The sequence below is a fragment of the Euwallacea similis genome, chromosome 19 (genome assembly GCF_039881205.1).
Source record: "Euwallacea similis isolate ESF13 chromosome 19, ESF131.1, whole genome shotgun sequence".
Classification (NCBI taxonomy): domain Eukaryota; kingdom Metazoa; phylum Arthropoda; class Insecta; order Coleoptera; family Curculionidae; genus Euwallacea; species Euwallacea similis.
Genome location: NC_089627.1, coordinates 155,273 through 174,962, shown reverse-complemented (window position 1 = coordinate 174,962; position 19,690 = coordinate 155,273). Strand labels below are relative to the sequence as shown.

Sequence of the window (19,690 nt, the reverse complement as noted above, 5' to 3'; positions counted from 1 at the left end):
CAGAACATTAACCTAACTTTCACCACGTGTTTTTTTCTTTTTGTAATGATCAAATTCCAGAAAAGGTGTTTTCGTCAGCTTCTCTCATATGTGCGCTAATCAACTCTGACACTAATGATGCCATTGACACTGACATTTGTAGTACTTGTCGTATCTTTTTGCTCTCCCAACCCGTCACGATCCTTTGTCATTGTTCTATGGTCGAGGGAGGAAGTTTGCAAACGAAATTCCTCTAAATTTCCATCAAAATAGGTGAAAATACCGGAAAAATCATAAGTTAAAGTGTGCAGTTCTCGTGCTGCATTTTAAGAGTGTTTTTTAATCAAGTTTCACGAGATGTAAGTGTTCTTGTAGTGTTAAGAATTTGGTGTATTGATTTTTACAGTTTCCTCGACCCAGAAAGGACAAATATGGACTCCGTCAAAGGCCGTCGAAATCATGCATAATTTCGTTGCAAAATGATCGATTTTCCTTCGTTTTTCGCTGCGGAAATCGTTAATCGTGGTGCGTTCCTCGTTCTGGAAAAATATCTTAAAGAAACTCTTATATTCCGCGTGTTGACACACCTATGCGGTTCGATGACCCACGAGCGTTATACGCAAACCCCCCGTGGGGCTTCGAGGCACGAAAACGTCGGGGCCTCCGGAATATCTAGCACTGGTGTCGGTTAATTGAGTCTGGGAGTGGCAGAAGAGTATGAATGAGCTGTTGGAGTTTGAAAGAATGTGGGTACTCGCTCCGTTTCGTTAAATGTGATGAAAACCTATATGTATAGCCGTCGTGCGACCGTTGGTTTACCATCTCTATAAAGCACATTCGGATGCTTCCCGGGTAACCAACTACGGTGTGTCAACAATACAAAATTGATCAAAACAAAAATTAAGTAATTGTTGGCGGTCAACAATATCAAGGCCCACCCGGGAGGCCTCGGTTTCGGTCCAAAATCTCCTGGATTGCTTAACTCGCTAAACCGGGTTTACTTTTCTGATGATGACATTACCAGGGGCTTTGGTTTTCATACTCTTTGATACTGTGGATTGAGGTATTTCTTTATACATTTTAAGGGTGAAATTATATATTTTAAGTGACTTTAATCTGGGACAATTGTTCATTGTTTGGGTTTAAAACTTATATACCACACCACTCATTTTATATTTATGTAATTCTGTAGCTTTGAAATGTCATCTCGTAAAAGGAGTCACAGCAGGGATAGAGTCTCATCTAAGCTACGAATGGATGATAATGCTCCTGCAGTAAGAATTACAGGTAAGTAAAAGAGGCTTTTGCATAAATCATACAAACTAAATGCTTTTGTTAATTTTTGCATTAAGATCCAAGTTTACCTGCGGGAAGGCGCCGAGAAATTGATAATGTAATGAAGAAGGCCAGAGCTACAAATTCTCCCATTTCTAGTGCTATTTGGGAAAAGAAATTATTGGAAGTGGAGGCTAAAGATTCAAACAGGTAACAGTTCTCAAGATTTATTCTTCCTTTTTTGTGGGGATTAATATATTTGCTTAGGTGGCGTCATTCAGGTTACAAATCCCTCTATCTGGATGGGGGCTCCTCCTCTCGCTCTCGCTCACGTTCGTTTTCATCGTCGCGTCGCGCCGGCGCTACTTCGCCGTCACCTTCTCGTCGAGCACGTTCCCTGCGCGCACGTTCACCTCGTTCGCCGCCGCCGAGAGCTCGATCTCCGCGTAGCCCCCCACCGCCGCGAACAAGGAGCCCCAGATCACCCCCAGCTCGAAGAGCCGCCTCTCCAGTTGGATATAGAGGTGGACGACCTAGGACACCTCCATCACCTAGGAAGAGGTAAACTCTCAGATGTCACTGATGTAGGAGGTTTCAAAAAGCCTTATTTCAATTTGCAGTAATAGATGCGGAAGACGCTCCGCTTCCGCCAGTAGTATGAGCAGCTGTTCTGATGATTCATGCTCAGTTTGCTCTCCAAAACATAATAGACGTTCGCGGTAATTTAAAGTTGGAATGGGAGAATGTAGTGTTTCATGTGTTGCTTTGCAGATCACGGTCTTTCTCTCCTCCACCTCGTCCCACTGCTTCTGCTGTGGTCCGCAAACCTCCCCCGCCCAAACCTACAACATCACGACCACGTCCTCCCAGCCCTTCTTCGCCGCCTCCGCGCAGAATGCCTCGCCCCATGACGCCGCCAGTAGCGAAACGCATGCCCAGACCGGGTGCGAGCGATCGACCCACAGATCCTAGGACGAGACCGCCGCCTCCAAGGCCGGTTTCGCCAAAAGGTACTGTGAAGGTCGGAGAGAAACCTCCGCCCGGAAAACAGGTAAATTATTTTTTGTTTTAAATTTCGTTAAAGAATATACAAAATAAAATTGTTTTAAATGTAACATGTACACACCTATAAAAATGCATATCCGTTTTTATACTCTTAATGGTTGTAAGCTTCTAATGTGTGAGAGATATCGATTTTACATTCCTACCCAACTTACTTTTGCGTTATGTATTCTCAATTCTGCCCTTCATTTTTATTTGCGTCCGATAAAACCGCTTTACCGCGCGCTCATAGAAAAATAGATTAATGGTTGATTTTGGCCAGCAGCCATTGCTTGCCCGTGTCAAAAAGGAGGGAGTTCCTCGTAATAAGAAACATCCTGGGTCTCCCGGAGCGGAATCTTCAGGTTCCGAAGACAGCGGCACATTGGCCTCAGTGCCTATTGTGGCAACTACTGCAATGACTTTATCAGAAAGGTGACATTCGCCTTATAGAACATCTTGTCATATAAATCTTATATTAGGTTTCTTTATAATTAGGTTTGGAAAGATTGCCCAATGGTCTGCCGACAGAGAAAGGCGTGACATAGAAAACATGCGCATAACAAAAACTGGCAGCAACATGAAAGTAATGGTCGAGGAAGATGACTTTTTGTACGGTTCGCCTCCACGACGCTATAGGTATTTACACATTTCCCATTGTTGATAACAAATCTTACAAAATCGTGTTAAGTATCTCCCCAGTGCCCCAGGGACCGTACCCAGATGAATTGTTGTCAGCTGGTCAATCCAGGCTGGCCGCATGGGACGACGTCCGAGTTCGGTACCAATATTACAAAGATTTGGGCAAGTTGTGTTCAATTTGCGTTTGATCTTCCTACATGTATGTATCATTTCCCAGGTTATTTGCGCGATTTAAGTCTGGAAGATTACGTCAAGTGGGAAGAGTGGTGGTACAAGTACCAAGATTGGTTGGCCAATGAAAGACACTACGAGCATTGGCTGTCCACCCATAGTGGATCGGGTGGGCGACGTAGGAAGAAAAGGGTGCCGGCCAGCCAGCGTTTGGGAAATTAAGTAAACTTAAGGCTCATTTCAACGGGATTTATGTGTTTACACAACGCAGTGTAGGGCGATTTTGCCCAATTTGAGGTAAACAATATTGAAAAATGTTTTATTCAATCACGAAATAGCTGGGGAGCAGCAATATTGTGAATTCCCACTGTAATTATTTATGAGATATTTTTTAAATTTACAATTACATTAATAATGGAGTATTATATATCAATGTCTAAACTGTCATCATACAATTGGAGCTCTGCGAAAATTTAGAGCTCGGTAATCTCGGTAGGTTTGACATATCTTTATTTTTACCTTGGTAACACAATTGTAGGTGTTAATAATTTTTTTGTAAATTATTATTATTGATTATTAATTTACCGTTTACAATGTAATCAAATATATCAAGTACAGCAAAAAACACGTTTTATTGATGACACTTATTTTTCATTTATTTCATTTATATATATTTTTGGGACGTACTATAAAAAAACTATATAAAAAGACACTAAATCCAAACGTTTAAAACCTAAAATATAACACTAAAATATCGTCAATACACATACACAAAATACAGGTGTAAAGTAATGCATACAGAATAATAGGTGCGTGCAGAGGATCTCAAAAAGTCAATTTTTGATATGATTTTTGCTCATGCCCACCATTCGATAAATATTGCCCTCAAAAAATATATTAGTAAATTCAAAAAATTTCAGTCAATGCATTAAAAATTACAAATAATTTTAGACCAATAATAAGAATTTCGGTAATTTAGATCAGACAAAAGGTGTGAGCGACAACACTACGCGTATTTGTACTATTTTTATCTCAAACTGCATTCAGGCATATTGATCTAAAATTTTTTGATAATCTTTAATATACATATTACGTTACATACGAAAATCAGTCATATAGTTAGTCGTCATAACCAGACATAAATACTAAGAAAACTCACTATTTCCTGAGTAATCTTAATAGAGATACAACAAACTATAGCAAATAAACACTACACTTCTTTAAAAATAGACTTCCAAAACACAGACATTGCACATTCAGCGGAATCGGTGACAAACTTTCTTAACATTTATATTTAATATATTGTAAATCCTCGTTCACATTGAAACCGGTCAAACGATGCTTTACCTTGCGATGTTTTTAGAAATTTTTTCACTACAGATTCTCGTCGAATGATGTACCTGTGCAAAATGATTATCTGTATTTAAAATATATTATTATAACTATTAAATATTTTTCGCACAGAAGAGCATCGCTTGGGTGATACTAGTTTACTTGAGGCCTATATCTTCTGCTTACCTTAAAACCCTGAGAATTGAGGTTAGTTTAATAGTAGAAGAGTGACCGCTTTGGTCACTGCAATCATCATTTGTACTAATATTGTAAAAAAATATAAAATTTACTTTAAACTTGTAGCTTTTAAAGGAAAGCTTCTATGACCCTGCAGAAAACTTTTTTTTAATTACATATGTAGTTAAATTTTATTTTAACTACATACATAGTTAAAATATATTTTATTCCGCATCATGGGGCGAAAATTTCTTTGGTATGATCTCGTTTTTCGGAAACATTTTCAGGCGATTGATAACTGCGTGCAGCTCCTCCAAATTCCTAACTGGAAACGGGGCTCCGCACAAAGTACCCAACGTCTTCGATTGCAGAATTAATCTGCCCCATTTATCGTCTTTGGTCAATACTAAAGGATTGCCGATGAGAATCACTTTTGATTTCGCTCTCGTTATTGCCACATTGAATCTCTGCGAATTAAATGAAACACTCACATTCATTAATCTATATAGCTTCGAAGCCATCAGAAAGTGTAATGATACTTCATTAATCATATTATGTACAGTTAATAAAAAAATCACTTTTCTCTGCAAAATAATGTTTTCCTCTGTTTTTTGTCAGTCATAGAAAACGTATCTTATATAACTTGAACAAAATGCACTCTTGTGCTGATTATTTTTAATTTTAAAATACAATAAATTCTCACTTGCCTTCGGTTCTTTAACGAAACCGATTCTATATTTTCCATCATATAGCAGCAAATCTTCTTGAGCTCGAACTGTGGAAATTATTATCACTCGTTTTTCTCTTCCCTGAAAGGACTCGGTGGTACCAATTTCAACGTCGCGGTACTCATGGAGAGCATCACGAATTTTGTACATCTAATACATCAATATAAACATTAATTACCATTAGGGATAGTATATAATGATGGAAATAATGTACTTGTCTAATATAAGGCGTAACGACTCCAATTTCCGTTAGAGAAATATTGTTCGCCGGGTTGGGGAATCGCAGATTGACCAATGCCTTCACATATTGTTTTACCACGTATACTTCCTCGAGATTGTAGTAACTAAGAACATATTGAAGAGTGACAGAACCCATTCTTGGAAAAGTGGTTTCTTACCTGGGTGATCTGCCTTCTCTTCGTTCAGTGGAAAGCACTGAATGAAACTCAATGGGGGCACCGGTTTGGTTGGTACAACCGCCTTTTTGAATCATTTTGTAGAGATGCGTCTTCGCCAAGGGATCACTCTGCACGCTTGCGGATGCCGCCTAAAAATCTCAATAAAAATTACGAATAATATGTCGCGCGGATGAAGCCACGCACCTGCAGTTTATTGTCGTAGAACAATTCATTCGGCAGCTTCAAAATTTCGGCGTGAGATCTGAAATTCGACTTCAACATCGTTATGAAATTATGCTCAGTGTCGGTCTGGTATAAATCATGTTGCATCAGTCTTTCTAGTAGCGAGATGTCTGCAAAATGTTAAATCAACATATCAAATTATGTTTTTGTTTGTTAAACTCTAGTTGAAAATTAAAATTCGTAGCAATGGAGGTGAACTTATATTTATAACATAACAGAACATACATACATATACAACTATATACAATAAGTTTTTTTTCATCTCTGAACATACCACGTTATTACCCTATTTTCAATTTAAAAAACACACCTCAACGAATTGGAACGTAAGCAACTAACATTACACAGCGAATAATTAAAACTTCAAATTTTTAAAAATGTAACGTCCGTCAATAATTCATAATTAAAAAGTAACTCTCTCATTTAACGGTATTAAGATACAAATAAGTGCAAAATAATGTTTATATGATATAAACTCAAATTTTAATTGAAACAATGTTCAAAAATCAAAAATTTAAAAATAAATATGCAAAGTGCCCTTTTTCTTGTTCCAAACAATAGGTAAGGCGATTTTCAAATTCTCGCATAGAATTTCTTAGAAAAACAGGGTTTATTTCGTCACAAGCGTTACGTATTCGCTACTTTAATTCTTTCACATTTTGAATTTGAACGTTATTATAAATTTTAGATTTAAGGGAGCCCCAAAGAAAGAAATCATTGTGGGGAAAGGTCTGGGGACATAGGCGCCCCTAAAATTGGGCCCAATCTTCCTATGCACCTATTCGAAAACTCCTGATTTAGTAAATTTTTAACAGCATTTGTAAAATGGGGAGGAGCACCATCCATTTGAAGCCTGCTTCCATTTACCTTCAATTTCAAATAATCTTCATTTGTGTTTGCATTTTTCTTGGACATAAACAGGAAACACCATAGATAGACACACCGTAAAAATAAAAATGACATATTTTCTTATCGTACCCAGTCTATACTTCTTGCACAGTTCCGAGTTAATGACGGGGCCCAATTGCATAGGGTCCCCGGCTAAAACCAGCTGCTTGTTTCTGGCTAAAAGCCCGATTGCACAACATACTTCGGGTTCTCGCGCTTGAGCTGCCTCGTCCACAAACAGTACATCCGGATGGTACTCTCTGTAGCAAAGGAATAAATTAACGTTACATTCTTTTAAAGGCAAATTCCTCACCTAGTAAATCTGCCTGCAAACACTAGAGTAGTAACCACAATCCTAACTTTGTTTAACTTCGAAACGTTAGACTGGCTGAACGGTATCACCTGAAGGCTTCCATCCGCAGTTTTAATCACATTGCAATAAGGAATTAGGTCTTCGTGTACTGAACTTCTATAAAGAAATTGTTACGTATTTACATTAGTTTAAAAACTTTAACTTACACATCACAGTTCTCGGACATGATCCTCTGAAGTTCGCTAGTATCACAAAATTTCGCCAACTTTGACGTCAACATGTTGCAGGCGGCATTGGCGGGGGCGCAAACGAGAATCTTAGATTTCGTCAATCTCTTAAGGTGATAAATCGCCTCCACAATGGTAACAGTTTTACCTGTTCCGGGTGGGCCCCATACAATGTAAGGCACGCTAGTGGACGTTTTGTTTACGATTTTTTGTACGGCAGTGAATTGTTCTTGGTTGGCAAATATGTTCTTATTTTGAAAGCTAAAATGGTACATTCAGCAGGGAAATGATTAACTTACGATTAACTTACTCCTCCTCCGTTAATTGAATCGGCATGCTAACAGGTTTGGACAACAATTCAACACTAGGAAATAGATTATCGACGAAGCCGCTGGCTACTACCTGGTCGACTCCCTGATGCATTCTTTCAAAATGAAGTCTCCGAAGTTTAAATCTGACGTCAATATTAATGTTGGGATTCATGATCACGCACTGAATCAATCTAAAATGGCAAGTGTTTCATAATACCGATTAAAAAACGATGTATAATCTTCACTTTTTAATGCATACATCCCGGTTACAATTGAATAGTTATACAGATACTCACATGCTATTAATACCTTCAATCACAACACAACAATCCGTTACCTCCCGGATATTGCCTTCGTACGAAGTGTGATCTCCATGAATTTTCAATTCGATCATATCGCCTTTGAGTACAGAGGGTCTCTTTTCCGCCAGCCCTGGTACAGTCAACTCTAGAATGCTCCCCGTTCTGAATTTTAATTTCACCTATTTGAAATGAATTACTATCAGCAACTTCATTATATATTCAACTCAATTATATCCACAGTGAAAATAGAAAAAAACACTAAAATCGATTCTTGTTTACACTTTTTCACAAAATCAAATAAGTATTGGGATTTTTTTGTTCCGAATAATGGAGAAGAACATACAAATTGTCTTAATTTTCACTCTTCTGTCTCCTTTCAACCGCCTGTAAATCAGCAACAGTCCAGCTTTAATAGGTTTTATTTTGTTACCGGTTTCCCGATATTGGGAAGATCACCTTGTATGTTGGAAGAATTTGTCAAATGGGACATGTCATAGGACATCTCTATATCCCCTCTCAGATAAAGCCGTTAATTTCGACTGGCAGAATATTTGTCTTGAACACGCCCTAATAATTTGAAACCTATCTGTGGACCATCTGACCAATGTCCTTGTCAGTTGTTCAGTTTGCTCCTTGCGGTGCTTTGCTTGCTTGTTGAGTTCTATACGCGCAACGGTTCGCAATAGTGTTTGCATGAGTCCTAAAGGATAGTATTGTTTTGTTAATCGTTTTCTATAAGTGTGCGTTTTAGTTTAGTATCTTATACAGGATTATATCTAGATATTTCGTCTCTGTTGCAAATGAATTAATGTTCCTCTAAAGTGCAAGTGGTTCTAGATGTTCTCTTAGGTACCATTCATATAAGATGTCTTTTTTAACATGAGCTATAAGAATTCGCTGCAATGTATTTGCTTTTTTACTCAAACGTGGTATAGATAAAATTAGCTAACAGACGTAGTCATTATTTGTAAAAATGGTTTAGGTTTTTCAACGGACATTACTTATTGTTTTGTATGATTTGTGCTACCACTCTTCCGGCAATTGCTTTGTGGAGGTAACCAAGCAAAGGGTTATTGAACACTCAGTCAATATCCAGAAATATTCCTACCGCAATGTCATTACTTAGATCTTGTGAGATCTTCCTCATGTTCAAAAAAACAAATTAAAAAAAATTCTTACATCCTCCATATTGTAGCAACTCAAGCCTAGGATGGCGCAGGTTTCCTCTAACCACAACAACTGATGATAAAAAATGTCATATTTATCTTGAGTGGTGTGACCGGGTTTCAAGTCTTCTCTAGGGAAAAAATTAAAGGATTAAGAAAAATTATTTAAAAAAATTTAAATTATAACTCACTTGACCGCTTGTAAAACCCCATCTTGAAAATCTTTCTTCAAGCCGAAAAGAAGTGTTTTAAATTGGCCCTTTGGAATAGGGAAATCCTCTTGAATTTTTCGACGAAAGCTCAAAATTCAATTGTTTCCCAATAAAACCACAATTTACAAATAAAGTAGAATAGTTACCGACGATCCATAGGAACTGCCGCCACTTTGTCCCATTTGTTACTGGTAAACGGGCTTTTCTCTACAATTTTTTCCTTTTCTGGTATGTTCTCTTGGATAGCCACGACCTGTTAAACCAAAAAACTCTCCATTTGCTAGCATGTTGAAAGGGAAGAAACACTTACAATGGATCGGGCCACAACAAATGCTTCACTTGTCCCAGATTCCTTTTCAGTTTGAATATAAAAGCAGACGGGTATCTTAAAATTACTGACATGACACTCTTCGAGAGTCAGCCTGACTATGACAACATACGAGTCTCCTTTAAATAAAGGGTTAGGAAGGTAATGGAGAATTCCCAACAATGCTTACCGGCATCCAGTTCGATAAATTTATCTTGTTCTGTCTCCCCATTCGGATATATCATAGAATACGGTTGGAACGTTTGCAGTACACCCGCATAGAGGATGTAAATTGAGTTATTTATCTTTGTTCGGGCGTTTTTTATTGAGCAAAAGAACTCTACTTTGTTGTCTTGGTGCTTAAAGTCTTCAGGTGTTATCTAGAGTAAGTAAGTCTTAATGATGTGACTTTGACATCAATATTACTTACAAATGTCAAAGTAAATGAGATTCAGGCACCTGAGCTGAGTGAACCTGATCCGTAAGTTCCTTAATGCTTTACCTTCAAATAATGATTTCCTTTCTTGTCCGGCTCCGTACTAAAATTATATGAATATCCTTCCATCCCTTTAACCGTGATCGACAATTGCACTCCATGTTTTGGATTACGCATTGAAGTTCTGAGGAACAATAAATCAAGTTCAATTGCTATTAGGTCATCAATGTTAACAAGGTATTGTTTGTATGAGGATTTTTACCAAAGATAAAACAAATTATTATCTCTTTGTCCTCAATTCCAGCAGACCATCAGATAATAAATATGAATTATTATGAGTAAGCCAAATGAAATAAAGCTGTAATGAGGTATACCTGTTTTGATAAAAGGCGAGTAGCATTTCGTTTACTTTATGCTGGGGCGTGTCCCTGTGCTCCTCATCGTTTTCTTTATTCGTGCACACATGGCAAAATTTCTGAAAAATTATATAATGAAATGATACATTATGTACAAATTAAGGAAATCCAAATATCTCCCTCCCCCCAATTATCAGGTCATGGAATCTACATCTCGATCTACCATCTCCTTTTTACATATCTCCTGATCACGTGCAACAGAGAGATGGACAGACGACAGTTATATAGAGAATGAGTATCTCAAGGCTAATCAGATACATAGATAGCATTGAGCGATTTTACCATGGTTGCAATGATATAAAAGAGAATGAAAGGGGGAGTCATACATTTGTGAGTTTTCATGAAAATTATCTTCCAGATAAAATTTCCAATACTTTGATCTATCGTCTGTACTTCTAAATCAGTGTGCTGGCAAATTTACATGGAAAATCTATGGAAACCACAAAACTTACCAATAGTCTGCCTTTATTTGAATACTTCCATGGATATTATCTTGTTGGGAAAGTTATCATTACTTTGATCTGTTGGCCTTAACACTAATTTGATGAATTATAGATATACAGAGAGTAACATATTATCATGGAGATATTTCATGAAACCATAGTATTTTGCAAAATAACAAAAAAATACTAATAATCTTTGGTAAAAAACGTACCATTTTCTATATACAGGCTGGCAAAGTTTCACATTTTTTCACATCACAACAGGGCATTCTCGCTTAGATTTATATTTATTTTAAGAAAAATGATTAAATATCACCAATTGCTTCAGATAGTTGATAACTGACCTGGATGATTGTTTTTTCCTTACTTCCTTTAAAATACATAAAACATAAAATATATAAAATGCATTTACATAAAATAAGTTTACGAAATTTCAAAAATTTAACTCAAAGCATACGTGAAAAAAAACACAAAATTTAAGAAAAAATGTGAAACTTTGCCACTGTGTATATCAAAAATAGTGCATTTTTGACCATGAGTCTATTAGCATTTTTTTTATTATTTTGCAGAGTACTATCATTCCCTAAAATGTCTCCATGATGACATGTTACACTCTGTATGGTATATGATAAATCAAATCCTGTCAACTTTACTCAAAAAATAATTTCCATAAAAACGGAGGCATTAATCAAAGCTTTCGCCCAAATCTATTATTTCTACAGAAATGATTCAGTTGGTTAACCTAGCAGGAGTTTTATATATTGGCCCCAATGATTACAATTACAGATTATAAACATTCAATTGCCCCAAAGTGTAAAGAAAAAAGTTAAATAATGGCCACTACATAACATATATAGTATAGTCATGACATACATGCCCTTAGTACGAAGTTAATTAAAACCTTTAATAACTGGTTCTAACTCCTCCTGATCAGCCTTTTTAAATACCTTTGGGGGTAAATTTTCCCTAATAGTCTCAAACTGGTCGTGATGAAACCTATCTTTAACTGCGGTAAAATTGACCATCCTAATAAATATATACTAGATAAATACAGATAAATCTCTTCTCTTTTCCAAAGAATTTAAGGTACTTAGGACGTACACAGCAATGTAAATATTTAATTGCGTATCTTTAAATGAACAATCTCTTTATTGAGTCTTAGTGGGGTTTCAGGAAAAATATGAGTTCTACAATAAGGATTTGAGTTCGTTTTGGAAAAATCTGATTCTGAAAATTTCCCGATTTCACAGATCTTATCTAGACTCAAGTTCCAGGTAAGGCGTGGTACTTGTTATCAGTAAATAATAAAAGCAATTAGTAAATATTTAAATACCATTTAAATTTGTTAATTTAGTCATTATTGATTTAATTTTTCTATGTATACCTAGAAATCAAATTGACTATCAAAGCACAAACTCAAGGTTCTCGCTCAGTCTCCTAGAATAATTTTACCATTATTAACATTGAACAGTACTGAAATTATATCTAAAGAAAAAAAAGCCACTACTGACACTATCTATAATCCATCCTTATCTGATTTAATCACTTGAGTTTCACCTTCAAGGTAGCCACAGTACCACTTACATACTCATTGTGAAAATTCATAATGTTTTAATTTAGCTATGATGAATGAATGTATCACTATGTCAGAAGCCTTAGACTATCCAATAAGACCAATCAACTGACAAAGACTTCATGTGCATGGTGTATAAAATATCCTTACATATCTTATCAAACTCAAGTTATCATAATTGACGAAGCTTCATGTCAATTAAGGATATCAATGGTTTATTAAATTTTCTATTTAATGGATAAAGTTGCAACAGCTACTCTTATCAGTGGTAGATTCCATCAAAGTGAGTGGATGAATAAAGCTAAATTTATAGAATGGCATAGCAAAACACAAGTATAAAATAAGAAATTTAAAATATGAGGATTATATGATTCAATTTGGAGATGTACAAGTGTGTTCACCTTGTATCGAGCCAGTCAAAAAGGGTTTGTGAGATCTCAAAACAAACTACTCATCTGTAAGGAATACATTTTTTTTAGTTGAGGAAACATGTTTTTTGAATTGAACTTAACTCACAGAACCTAAATAGACATGACCATCAAAAACAACACAGACCAAAGAGAAAAAATGGTGATAAGTCTGTAAGTGACATAAGAAAACCAAATCCAAAACTTAATAAATGTTACCACACAGAAGTTGCAATATGGATGTATTTAAGTACATAAGTCATTTTCAGTAACATCTTCAACCAGAAGTTTCTCAAAAAGCTTTAATTCATCAACCTTTTCCTATAGATCTTAAGAACATGTCTATCCTGAACTAACCTGAATTTTCTCAAAATCTAAAAATGGACCAAAAGGGATTTTAACTTGGTGGGACATTAAATCAAGAATGAGCTATAAAAAACTAAGATTTTTTCATAGCATCAATACTGGTTTATAAAAGTATTATATTGGAAATTCAACCAGATATTTCCTTCATTCTTATCATAGTTGACAAAATGTGAAATTTCAAAGTAAACTAGGATCGGCAAGAAATGCACCCTAAAAAGGTTTAAGTTAAAAAACTTAATGGAAAATGTTTATTGACTAATTAAAAATTAGGGTTGTTACTAGAGAGGTGTTTCACTTATGAATCAGTATAAAGTTCATATAAGATACATTATGGTTTCAGGGCAGTGTTATTTTGTAGTCTAAGTAGAAATCTACACAAACGTTCGTTAAGTAATAAAAAATAAAACATATAGATTGGTAAATGACCCAAAAAACAAAGTAAAATAATGTAAGTTCCAAAAAATAAATAAAGAAAATTTAATGCAAATTCATAAGAAATTTTGTATTCAAACAAGACAACTTTATTGACAAACATGAAATCAAATGTATAAATTGCATTTTACAGAAGCTTGTGAGCTGGGCTCATGTTGTGTCAATCTATAAATCTCTTAAAGAAAGCGCCCTCATACTCTTTCCTTTTTGGCAGAGGGTTGGGGTGGTATAATTAAGTTAGGGTGGATAAGGCCAGAAAAGGAAAGCAAGTTTTCAAGGTTGAACATAAAACTGGTACTTTTCAGTGGTTAAATTGAAAATTCAAAAGGCAATCAACTTTGTTATGAATTTGCTTAAGTAAACACTTCATTGAATATGGTGAATATCCTGAATAGTGGATAACTGGGGTGATGAACTATTTGTTTCTGTAACGATATGATACTTACTATGCAGGAGCTCTCCGCATCTACAGCTACCGGTTCCATGACTGCACTTTAGGAAAAATAGATACCCACTTAAAGTTCTCTAAAACTAGAAGGTTCCAGAGGTGTTCCCCAGAAAATAACCTCCACAATAATAAAATTCATAAAATATAGACTTATTTTTTCAAGGGGATCACTGCAGTTAATTCACATGATTAAGCACAAGATAAGATAATGAATTTGTGTTTTGTGCGTAACTGAGCGACTAAGAAGCGAGAATCGAGTTTCTGATTGAACGATTCAAGAAAAATAAAAATCCAACCACGACAAATAACCATGACAAAGACAAGGAAGTAGAGTATGATTGATGGGGTGTTAGAGGGAGGAGTGAGAATGACAGATGGCATGTGGAAATTACACTAAGTTCAACAAATGCATTCTAAACGCTCCAAATATCAACCATTCTTTCTACCCCTTGGAACTGCCCACTTCCATCTGTACCTGAGCATTATTTCTAATCGGTTTTTGTTTACAGTTTATAATTGTTTTTTAATTTTATTTATTAATTATTAATCTTGTTATTTCGTTGTATTAGCTATGGCCTCGATTTGTCTTGATTAAACATAATATTAATTTATTTTAAAATTTGATATCATGCAATAATTGTTGATTAATTAGTCAAGAAACGCTCGGCAGTGTTTCTAGAACCCTATAGAGTGATTCAGTAAAACAGAATACGTAAGATTGAGTGACAGTTAAAGTTAAAAAAACCATTAAAATATAATAAAATTAACAAGAAAAAGGTAGATTTTTGGCATAAAAAAGTGAAGCAAAAAATGTAGAGGTTCTTTCATATATGCTGGCGTAACAAACTTTGTGAAGACAACAATAATCAATTTATTGTCTTGATCATTATCATCCTCTTCATAACATCTTCAACACTCTCACGACAGTAAAATTTAATGCACTTACAGCAAGGGTTGTTCAGGTAGCGACACCCAACTTACTAGAATTAGCTCCTGTTAGTTAAACCAAAAATTAATACCAAAAACATATCATCAATTAGTTTTGAATGAGGCAATAGCTCTTCATTGTTTCAGATTCAAAATGGGCAACAGCCAATCAAGTGAATGGAGTGTTACATATTTATCTATAAAAAACAAACATGATCATGTATTTAGAATTATTGAACAAGCAATTTCTTTGGAAGAACAGGAAAAGCCCCTCAAAGTGAATATACTACTATTGCTATGAAACAAGTGTAGATGGTTTGTATTTTTACCATTTTAGGCCATAGAAATGTACAAAGAAGGTATTAAACTAATTGACGATGCTCTAAGCATTCCAGTACAATGCCCTGAAAACCCAGACTCTACTTGGGACAAAGCATGTAGCATGATAAAAAAAATTAAAAAAACTCGTGCTGAAGTATTGGTTCGCATTAATTGTATACAATCTTCTCCTGGGTTTCAGTCAGTGAATGATCAGCCACCTTCCTATGAAGAGGCTGTGAGTGGCTCTAACTCTGAGACTGCCAGTAGTAGTGAAGAACCAGGTGAAGAACCAAATTTAAAAATATATATTTTTTTACATTGTCTTTTTTTTTTGTAGGGGGCATTGAATCTCAACATGTAACTTACAGAGATTTAGCAGCAGTTCTGCACAATCTTAGCATGGATCCTAATCAGTGTTTAAAAGAGGAACTGGTGTATAGCTATCCTGGCGTTAGACTATATTTTATATCTCCAACTGGCGATGTGCTAGCAACTAGAGAGCCCCAATTGTTGAAAATTTCTTTAATTGAAGGTGTGTGTATGCACCTTCATGAGGTCACCAATTTTTATGTCTTCCACAATAGGTTCAGAGCCTAATGTTCCTAAAGCTATCTTACAAATTGGCGACTGGATTTATCCTTTAGTGCCTGGAGTATCTCCTTGTTATCGTACTGATTATGGAGCATTTATCCTACCTGATCTTTATTCGGATATATCAGGTAAGTTCTGTTTATTCTGTAAATTCCCACAAAATACAGAATTTTTGGCAGGTTCTTCTGTTGGTATAATTTTACCGTCCGATGCGGATAGCGACGTTTTTGATCTTTTGGAGAGTATTTTACATGGGATTGTTACTCAAGAAACAGAAAGAGAAATTCACGAGGCGAAGGGTCGAAGAAATGAAAGAGAGGACGCCAGTAAACGCATTTCAGATAAAATTGTGAATGGTGCTAAAGTTTTTGCTTATCTTGGCCTTTAGTGGCAGTTATTAAGGTTTGTTCTGTTTCAGGTGCATGGGTTTTGTCACAGGGAATAGTCAGGGGAGCACAGAAAGCAGGCGAAGCTTTAAACAGAGGGACACCAAAGCTGATTGAGAGCATTGAGCCAAACCAAAGGCCTATAGAGGTTTCTGCCTCGGTACAACGAAGTGTTAAAGTGGTTGAAGCAGCAACATCTAAAGCAGTACAAGTGACTGGTTATGTAGGTAGGTTTGTATTCATTCAGTTTGTATTAAAAGCTTTTTATCTTGTTTGTAAAATGTACAAATGAAATCTTTTTGTAGGCATTCTAAATGTCAAAATCTTTGTTATGTTTTATTTTCTTCAGTGTTAAATTTACTGTGTTTATATCACAGATATTGTTAACTTACATTAAAAGGAAACAATATATTATTTTAACGTTACGAAACGTAAATTTATATAAAAAAATCATCTGGTGATGATGGTGGCATAGCCGTATAGAGCTAGGTAGGAAAATCAGGGATTTGTGTGAGAAATGGTAAATGAGTGCCTAAAAAATTGAAGAGTGAACTGTATCCAAAAAAGTTAGCCCAGATTAGTTGCTTCCAAACTAGCGTACTTATTGCATTTGTTTGTTAGCTGAACGAGTTGGAGAAGGAACAGCTCTATTGGGAAAATTCTTAGCTCCGCACGTACAGAAACAAGGTACTAAACTATTAAGATCTGGATTCCACATGTCTGAACAAGAGGCCTCCGAGAAAATGAAAAGCGCGTTGACCATAGCAGCAGGAGCTGTCGAAGGGTTTTCTACCGTCTATAGGTAAGATGCTAAGACAAAATCTAAACTAACTAACTAAAATGTCTACTGGAAAATGACAGTATCAAATAATTTTTTTTTTTGTATTTCCAGGGGATTAGAGACATCGGCTGGTATATTAGGGACCAGTTTGAAGGATAATACAGTAAAAGTTGTAGAACACAAGTGAGAAAACCGTCATTCGTCGGGTAGCAAATGATTGTTAGTGTTTAAATGTATATTGTAGATGGGGCCCCCACTGTGCATCTACAACTGAAAGCTCTCTAAATGCCGCAGGGAACGTTTATAATACCTACGAAAATACGAAAATTTTTAAACCTAAACGTTTGATTAAAGGCACTGCCAAGGGTGCAGGTAAGTAGTCAGCATTCTATATTAGCGTCGTCACGTTATAAAAATAATCGTTTTGGTCTAGGTAAAGCAGTTCTATTGGAGAATTCGGAAGTGCGTAAAGGGCATGTGGAATTAATTAACCGCCTTGAAGCGGGTCCGTCGCGCATCTCTCCACCCCAGTTAAACGGTGACGATGAGGTACAAGTGAGGGAAGAAAACAGCAGCGATAAAGTCCCAGATAAGTCTTCTGAGGAGGATGCATCGAATGATAATGTGAAAACTAAAAAGGCCTTATAATTAATGAGTTCACAAATAGGTTATTCTACATACAAGCGGTTAAGGAAGTTAATACCTGGTGTAATGTTACTTATATTTTTTTATTATTTTTACAGCCCAAAGAGACACCAACTCTTGCCATTAGTCTTATATTTCTGTTCTATGTGGATAATGTTACGAAAAATGTTTATTTATATTTTCAATCCAAAGTGTCAATTTGTGGAGTCTTCGCCACGATATCAAGAACTCATGACTGTTATCTTTAATAATACAGAATTTAAGGATAATCTTTAAAAAGAAATCTCCCAGTAGACGATAACTTATAAACGTAAAACGTTGATTAAGCCATTTATCATTATATGGTATGGGATGGAGGTTGAGTAGATTCTGTGTTGGTGTCTGCAAGGGTTTTTCGGGGGGGTCCGGCAGGGTTCGATTTTGGAGTAGGATTTTTTTTTTTGTGTGTTAATGGCGTTAAGAAGGAATTCAATAGAGGTAGGATATGAGAGAAATGCGGATGACACGAAATTAGAAATGTATTGGTACTATATTGAAGGGGTTGGCGATATATGGCGATGATGAGGGTATTATGGGTTAAGGCTTAATTTGACCACAAAATGTTCTCTCAGCCTTCAAATGATCGTCAATGAATGACTCTGTACACGTAAGAATCAACAATAAAATATTTCTTGCCTCAGGTAGCGTAAGGTTTTTGGTCCTTTCTTTAGGACATCAGATTAGGGTTAGAAGGACATATCAGGAAGTTGCAGCTCAGACCGAACAGTTTGTGTGCCATAATTAGAAGATTAGACACTTCTTAGGCATCATAAAAATACTTTATTTAGCTTGCGTGCAATCCTAAATTAGTTACGGTGTGAAATTTTGGGGACCTTTTGAGTTGCCCATTAGTATTTTTGGGGTACAAATGAATAGTAAAATGTATATTTCCACTAATTTCTTTACTCAATTTGGCTCTCTGGACCTTAACGGCCTCAGATCTGTATTCCTTGTCGTTATGCATGTGTGAGAGGAGTCCGTTCCTGTACAGAACTAGTGCTGATGATTACTCGTAGGCAATGTTACTGCAGGCCAGAAATAGGGACGGTTTATGGATCCCCACAGACAACTTTGAATTTTTCAAGAGTGGGTATTACTACAAGGCCATCAGAGTGTTTTTGAAGATAGAATAGAAAGCGTTGAGAACTTAAAAAATCCCTAATAATATTCTTGTCGGCCAAGTGCTACTATCCACTTGATTTTTTTTCAGTTATTATAATTTTTTATTTTATTTTTATAATTTTTGTCATAACTGTCTATGTGTACTATGCATCTTTGTTACTGTTACGAATGTTTTATTATTGTGTCCTTTAAGACCAAACCTGTCGCTCTAGTTTTTTTTAGTGTTCCCTCATGCAACATTTTGTTGATTTTGTTGGAAATATGATGTTGGAGATGGATGTTCAGATCTGAATGCTTACTCGTCTGTGAAACAAGTTAAAACTCTTTAGCTCTTATTGTTTTGATGATATTATATTTGTTGAATTGTTATGGTTTATAAACAAATTTTATTTCTGAATTATTCATAATAAAAATATAAAGCAAAACGCGTTTGTGTTAGGCCTATAATGTGTCCTGCGGTAAAAGGTTAAATTTAAATTTCTGGCCCCCAAGACACGCCAATGCAACATGCAGCTACATAGGCACATTCACATGGCCGCATGGCCTTTCTGTTAACAGTGTTAACGTAAACTAAGTACATGGCAGAGATTTCGAAGCATAGTTGCCGATGTGCTATTTGTTTAAAGGAATTGAGGGACATTCAAT

The 19,690-nt window shown here is 35.9% G+C and overlaps 3 protein-coding genes across 9 annotated transcripts; 2 read left to right on the top strand and 1 right to left on the bottom strand.

The window, feature by feature from the left end:
* Positions 1 to 167: 167 nt before the first annotated feature.
* LOC136415260 (serine/arginine repetitive matrix protein 1) lies at positions 168 to 3,660 on the top strand. 3 transcript variants are annotated; one of them, XM_066399777.1, is made up of 10 exons: positions 168 to 1,042; positions 1,172 to 1,266; positions 1,332 to 1,464; positions 1,522 to 1,815; positions 1,875 to 1,973; positions 2,026 to 2,305; positions 2,582 to 2,730; positions 2,794 to 2,934; positions 2,987 to 3,099; positions 3,155 to 3,660. In XM_066399777.1, the coding sequence occupies exons 2-10, from the start codon at positions 1,179 to 1,181 to the stop codon at positions 3,328 to 3,330; spliced, it is 1,473 nt and encodes a 490-aa protein (XP_066255874.1). In that variant the 5' UTR covers positions 168 to 1,042; positions 1,172 to 1,178; the 3' UTR covers positions 3,331 to 3,660. The 3 variants fall into 3 exon arrangements, with proteins under 3 accessions (XP_066255874.1, XP_066255876.1, XP_066255875.1); XM_066399779.1 differs by having other exon boundaries at positions 168 to 338; positions 3,155 to 3,659; XM_066399778.1 differs by having other exon boundaries at positions 168 to 338; positions 400 to 1,266; positions 3,155 to 3,659.
* A 73-nt stretch (positions 3,661 to 3,733) lies between these two features.
* Positions 3,734 to 14,545, bottom strand: LOC136415259 (putative helicase mov-10-B.1). 2 transcript variants are annotated; one of them, XM_066399774.1, is made up of 18 exons: positions 14,232 to 14,545; positions 10,523 to 10,623; positions 10,215 to 10,332; positions 9,903 to 10,092; positions 9,716 to 9,852; positions 9,552 to 9,658; positions 9,385 to 9,492; positions 9,207 to 9,324; positions 8,022 to 8,206; positions 7,725 to 7,916; positions 7,394 to 7,675; positions 7,188 to 7,343; positions 6,965 to 7,134; positions 5,948 to 6,096; positions 5,744 to 5,892; positions 5,560 to 5,689; positions 5,325 to 5,495; positions 3,734 to 5,084 (listed from the first exon to the last, which is right to left on the bottom strand). In XM_066399774.1, the coding sequence occupies exons 1-18, from the start codon at positions 14,268 to 14,270 to the stop codon at positions 4,842 to 4,844; spliced, it is 2,745 nt and encodes a 914-aa protein (XP_066255871.1). In that variant the 5' UTR covers positions 14,271 to 14,545; the 3' UTR covers positions 3,734 to 4,841. The 2 variants fall into 2 exon arrangements, with proteins under 2 accessions (XP_066255871.1, XP_066255873.1); XM_066399776.1 differs by lacking the exons at positions 10,523 to 10,623; positions 14,232 to 14,545 and having other exon boundaries at positions 10,143 to 10,332.
* Positions 14,546 to 14,926: 381 nt separating this feature from the next.
* On the top strand, positions 14,927 to 19,470 carry spartin. 4 transcript variants are annotated; one of them, XM_066399448.1, is made up of 11 exons: positions 14,927 to 14,945; positions 15,308 to 15,437; positions 15,498 to 15,762; positions 15,819 to 16,013; positions 16,066 to 16,200; positions 16,252 to 16,428; positions 16,491 to 16,685; positions 17,080 to 17,260; positions 17,351 to 17,422; positions 17,484 to 17,611; positions 17,673 to 19,470. In XM_066399448.1, exons 2-11 carry the CDS (start codon positions 15,315 to 15,317, stop codon positions 17,885 to 17,887), a joined length of 1,686 nt encoding a protein of 561 aa, XP_066255545.1. In that variant the 5' UTR covers positions 14,927 to 14,945; positions 15,308 to 15,314; the 3' UTR covers positions 17,888 to 19,470. The 4 variants fall into 4 exon arrangements, with proteins under 4 accessions (XP_066255545.1, XP_066255544.1, XP_066255543.1 ...); XM_066399447.1 differs by lacking the exon at positions 14,927 to 14,945 and adding an exon at positions 14,992 to 15,010; XM_066399446.1 differs by lacking the exon at positions 14,927 to 14,945 and adding an exon at positions 15,155 to 15,195.
* The last annotated feature ends 220 nt before the right edge of the window (positions 19,471 to 19,690 follow it).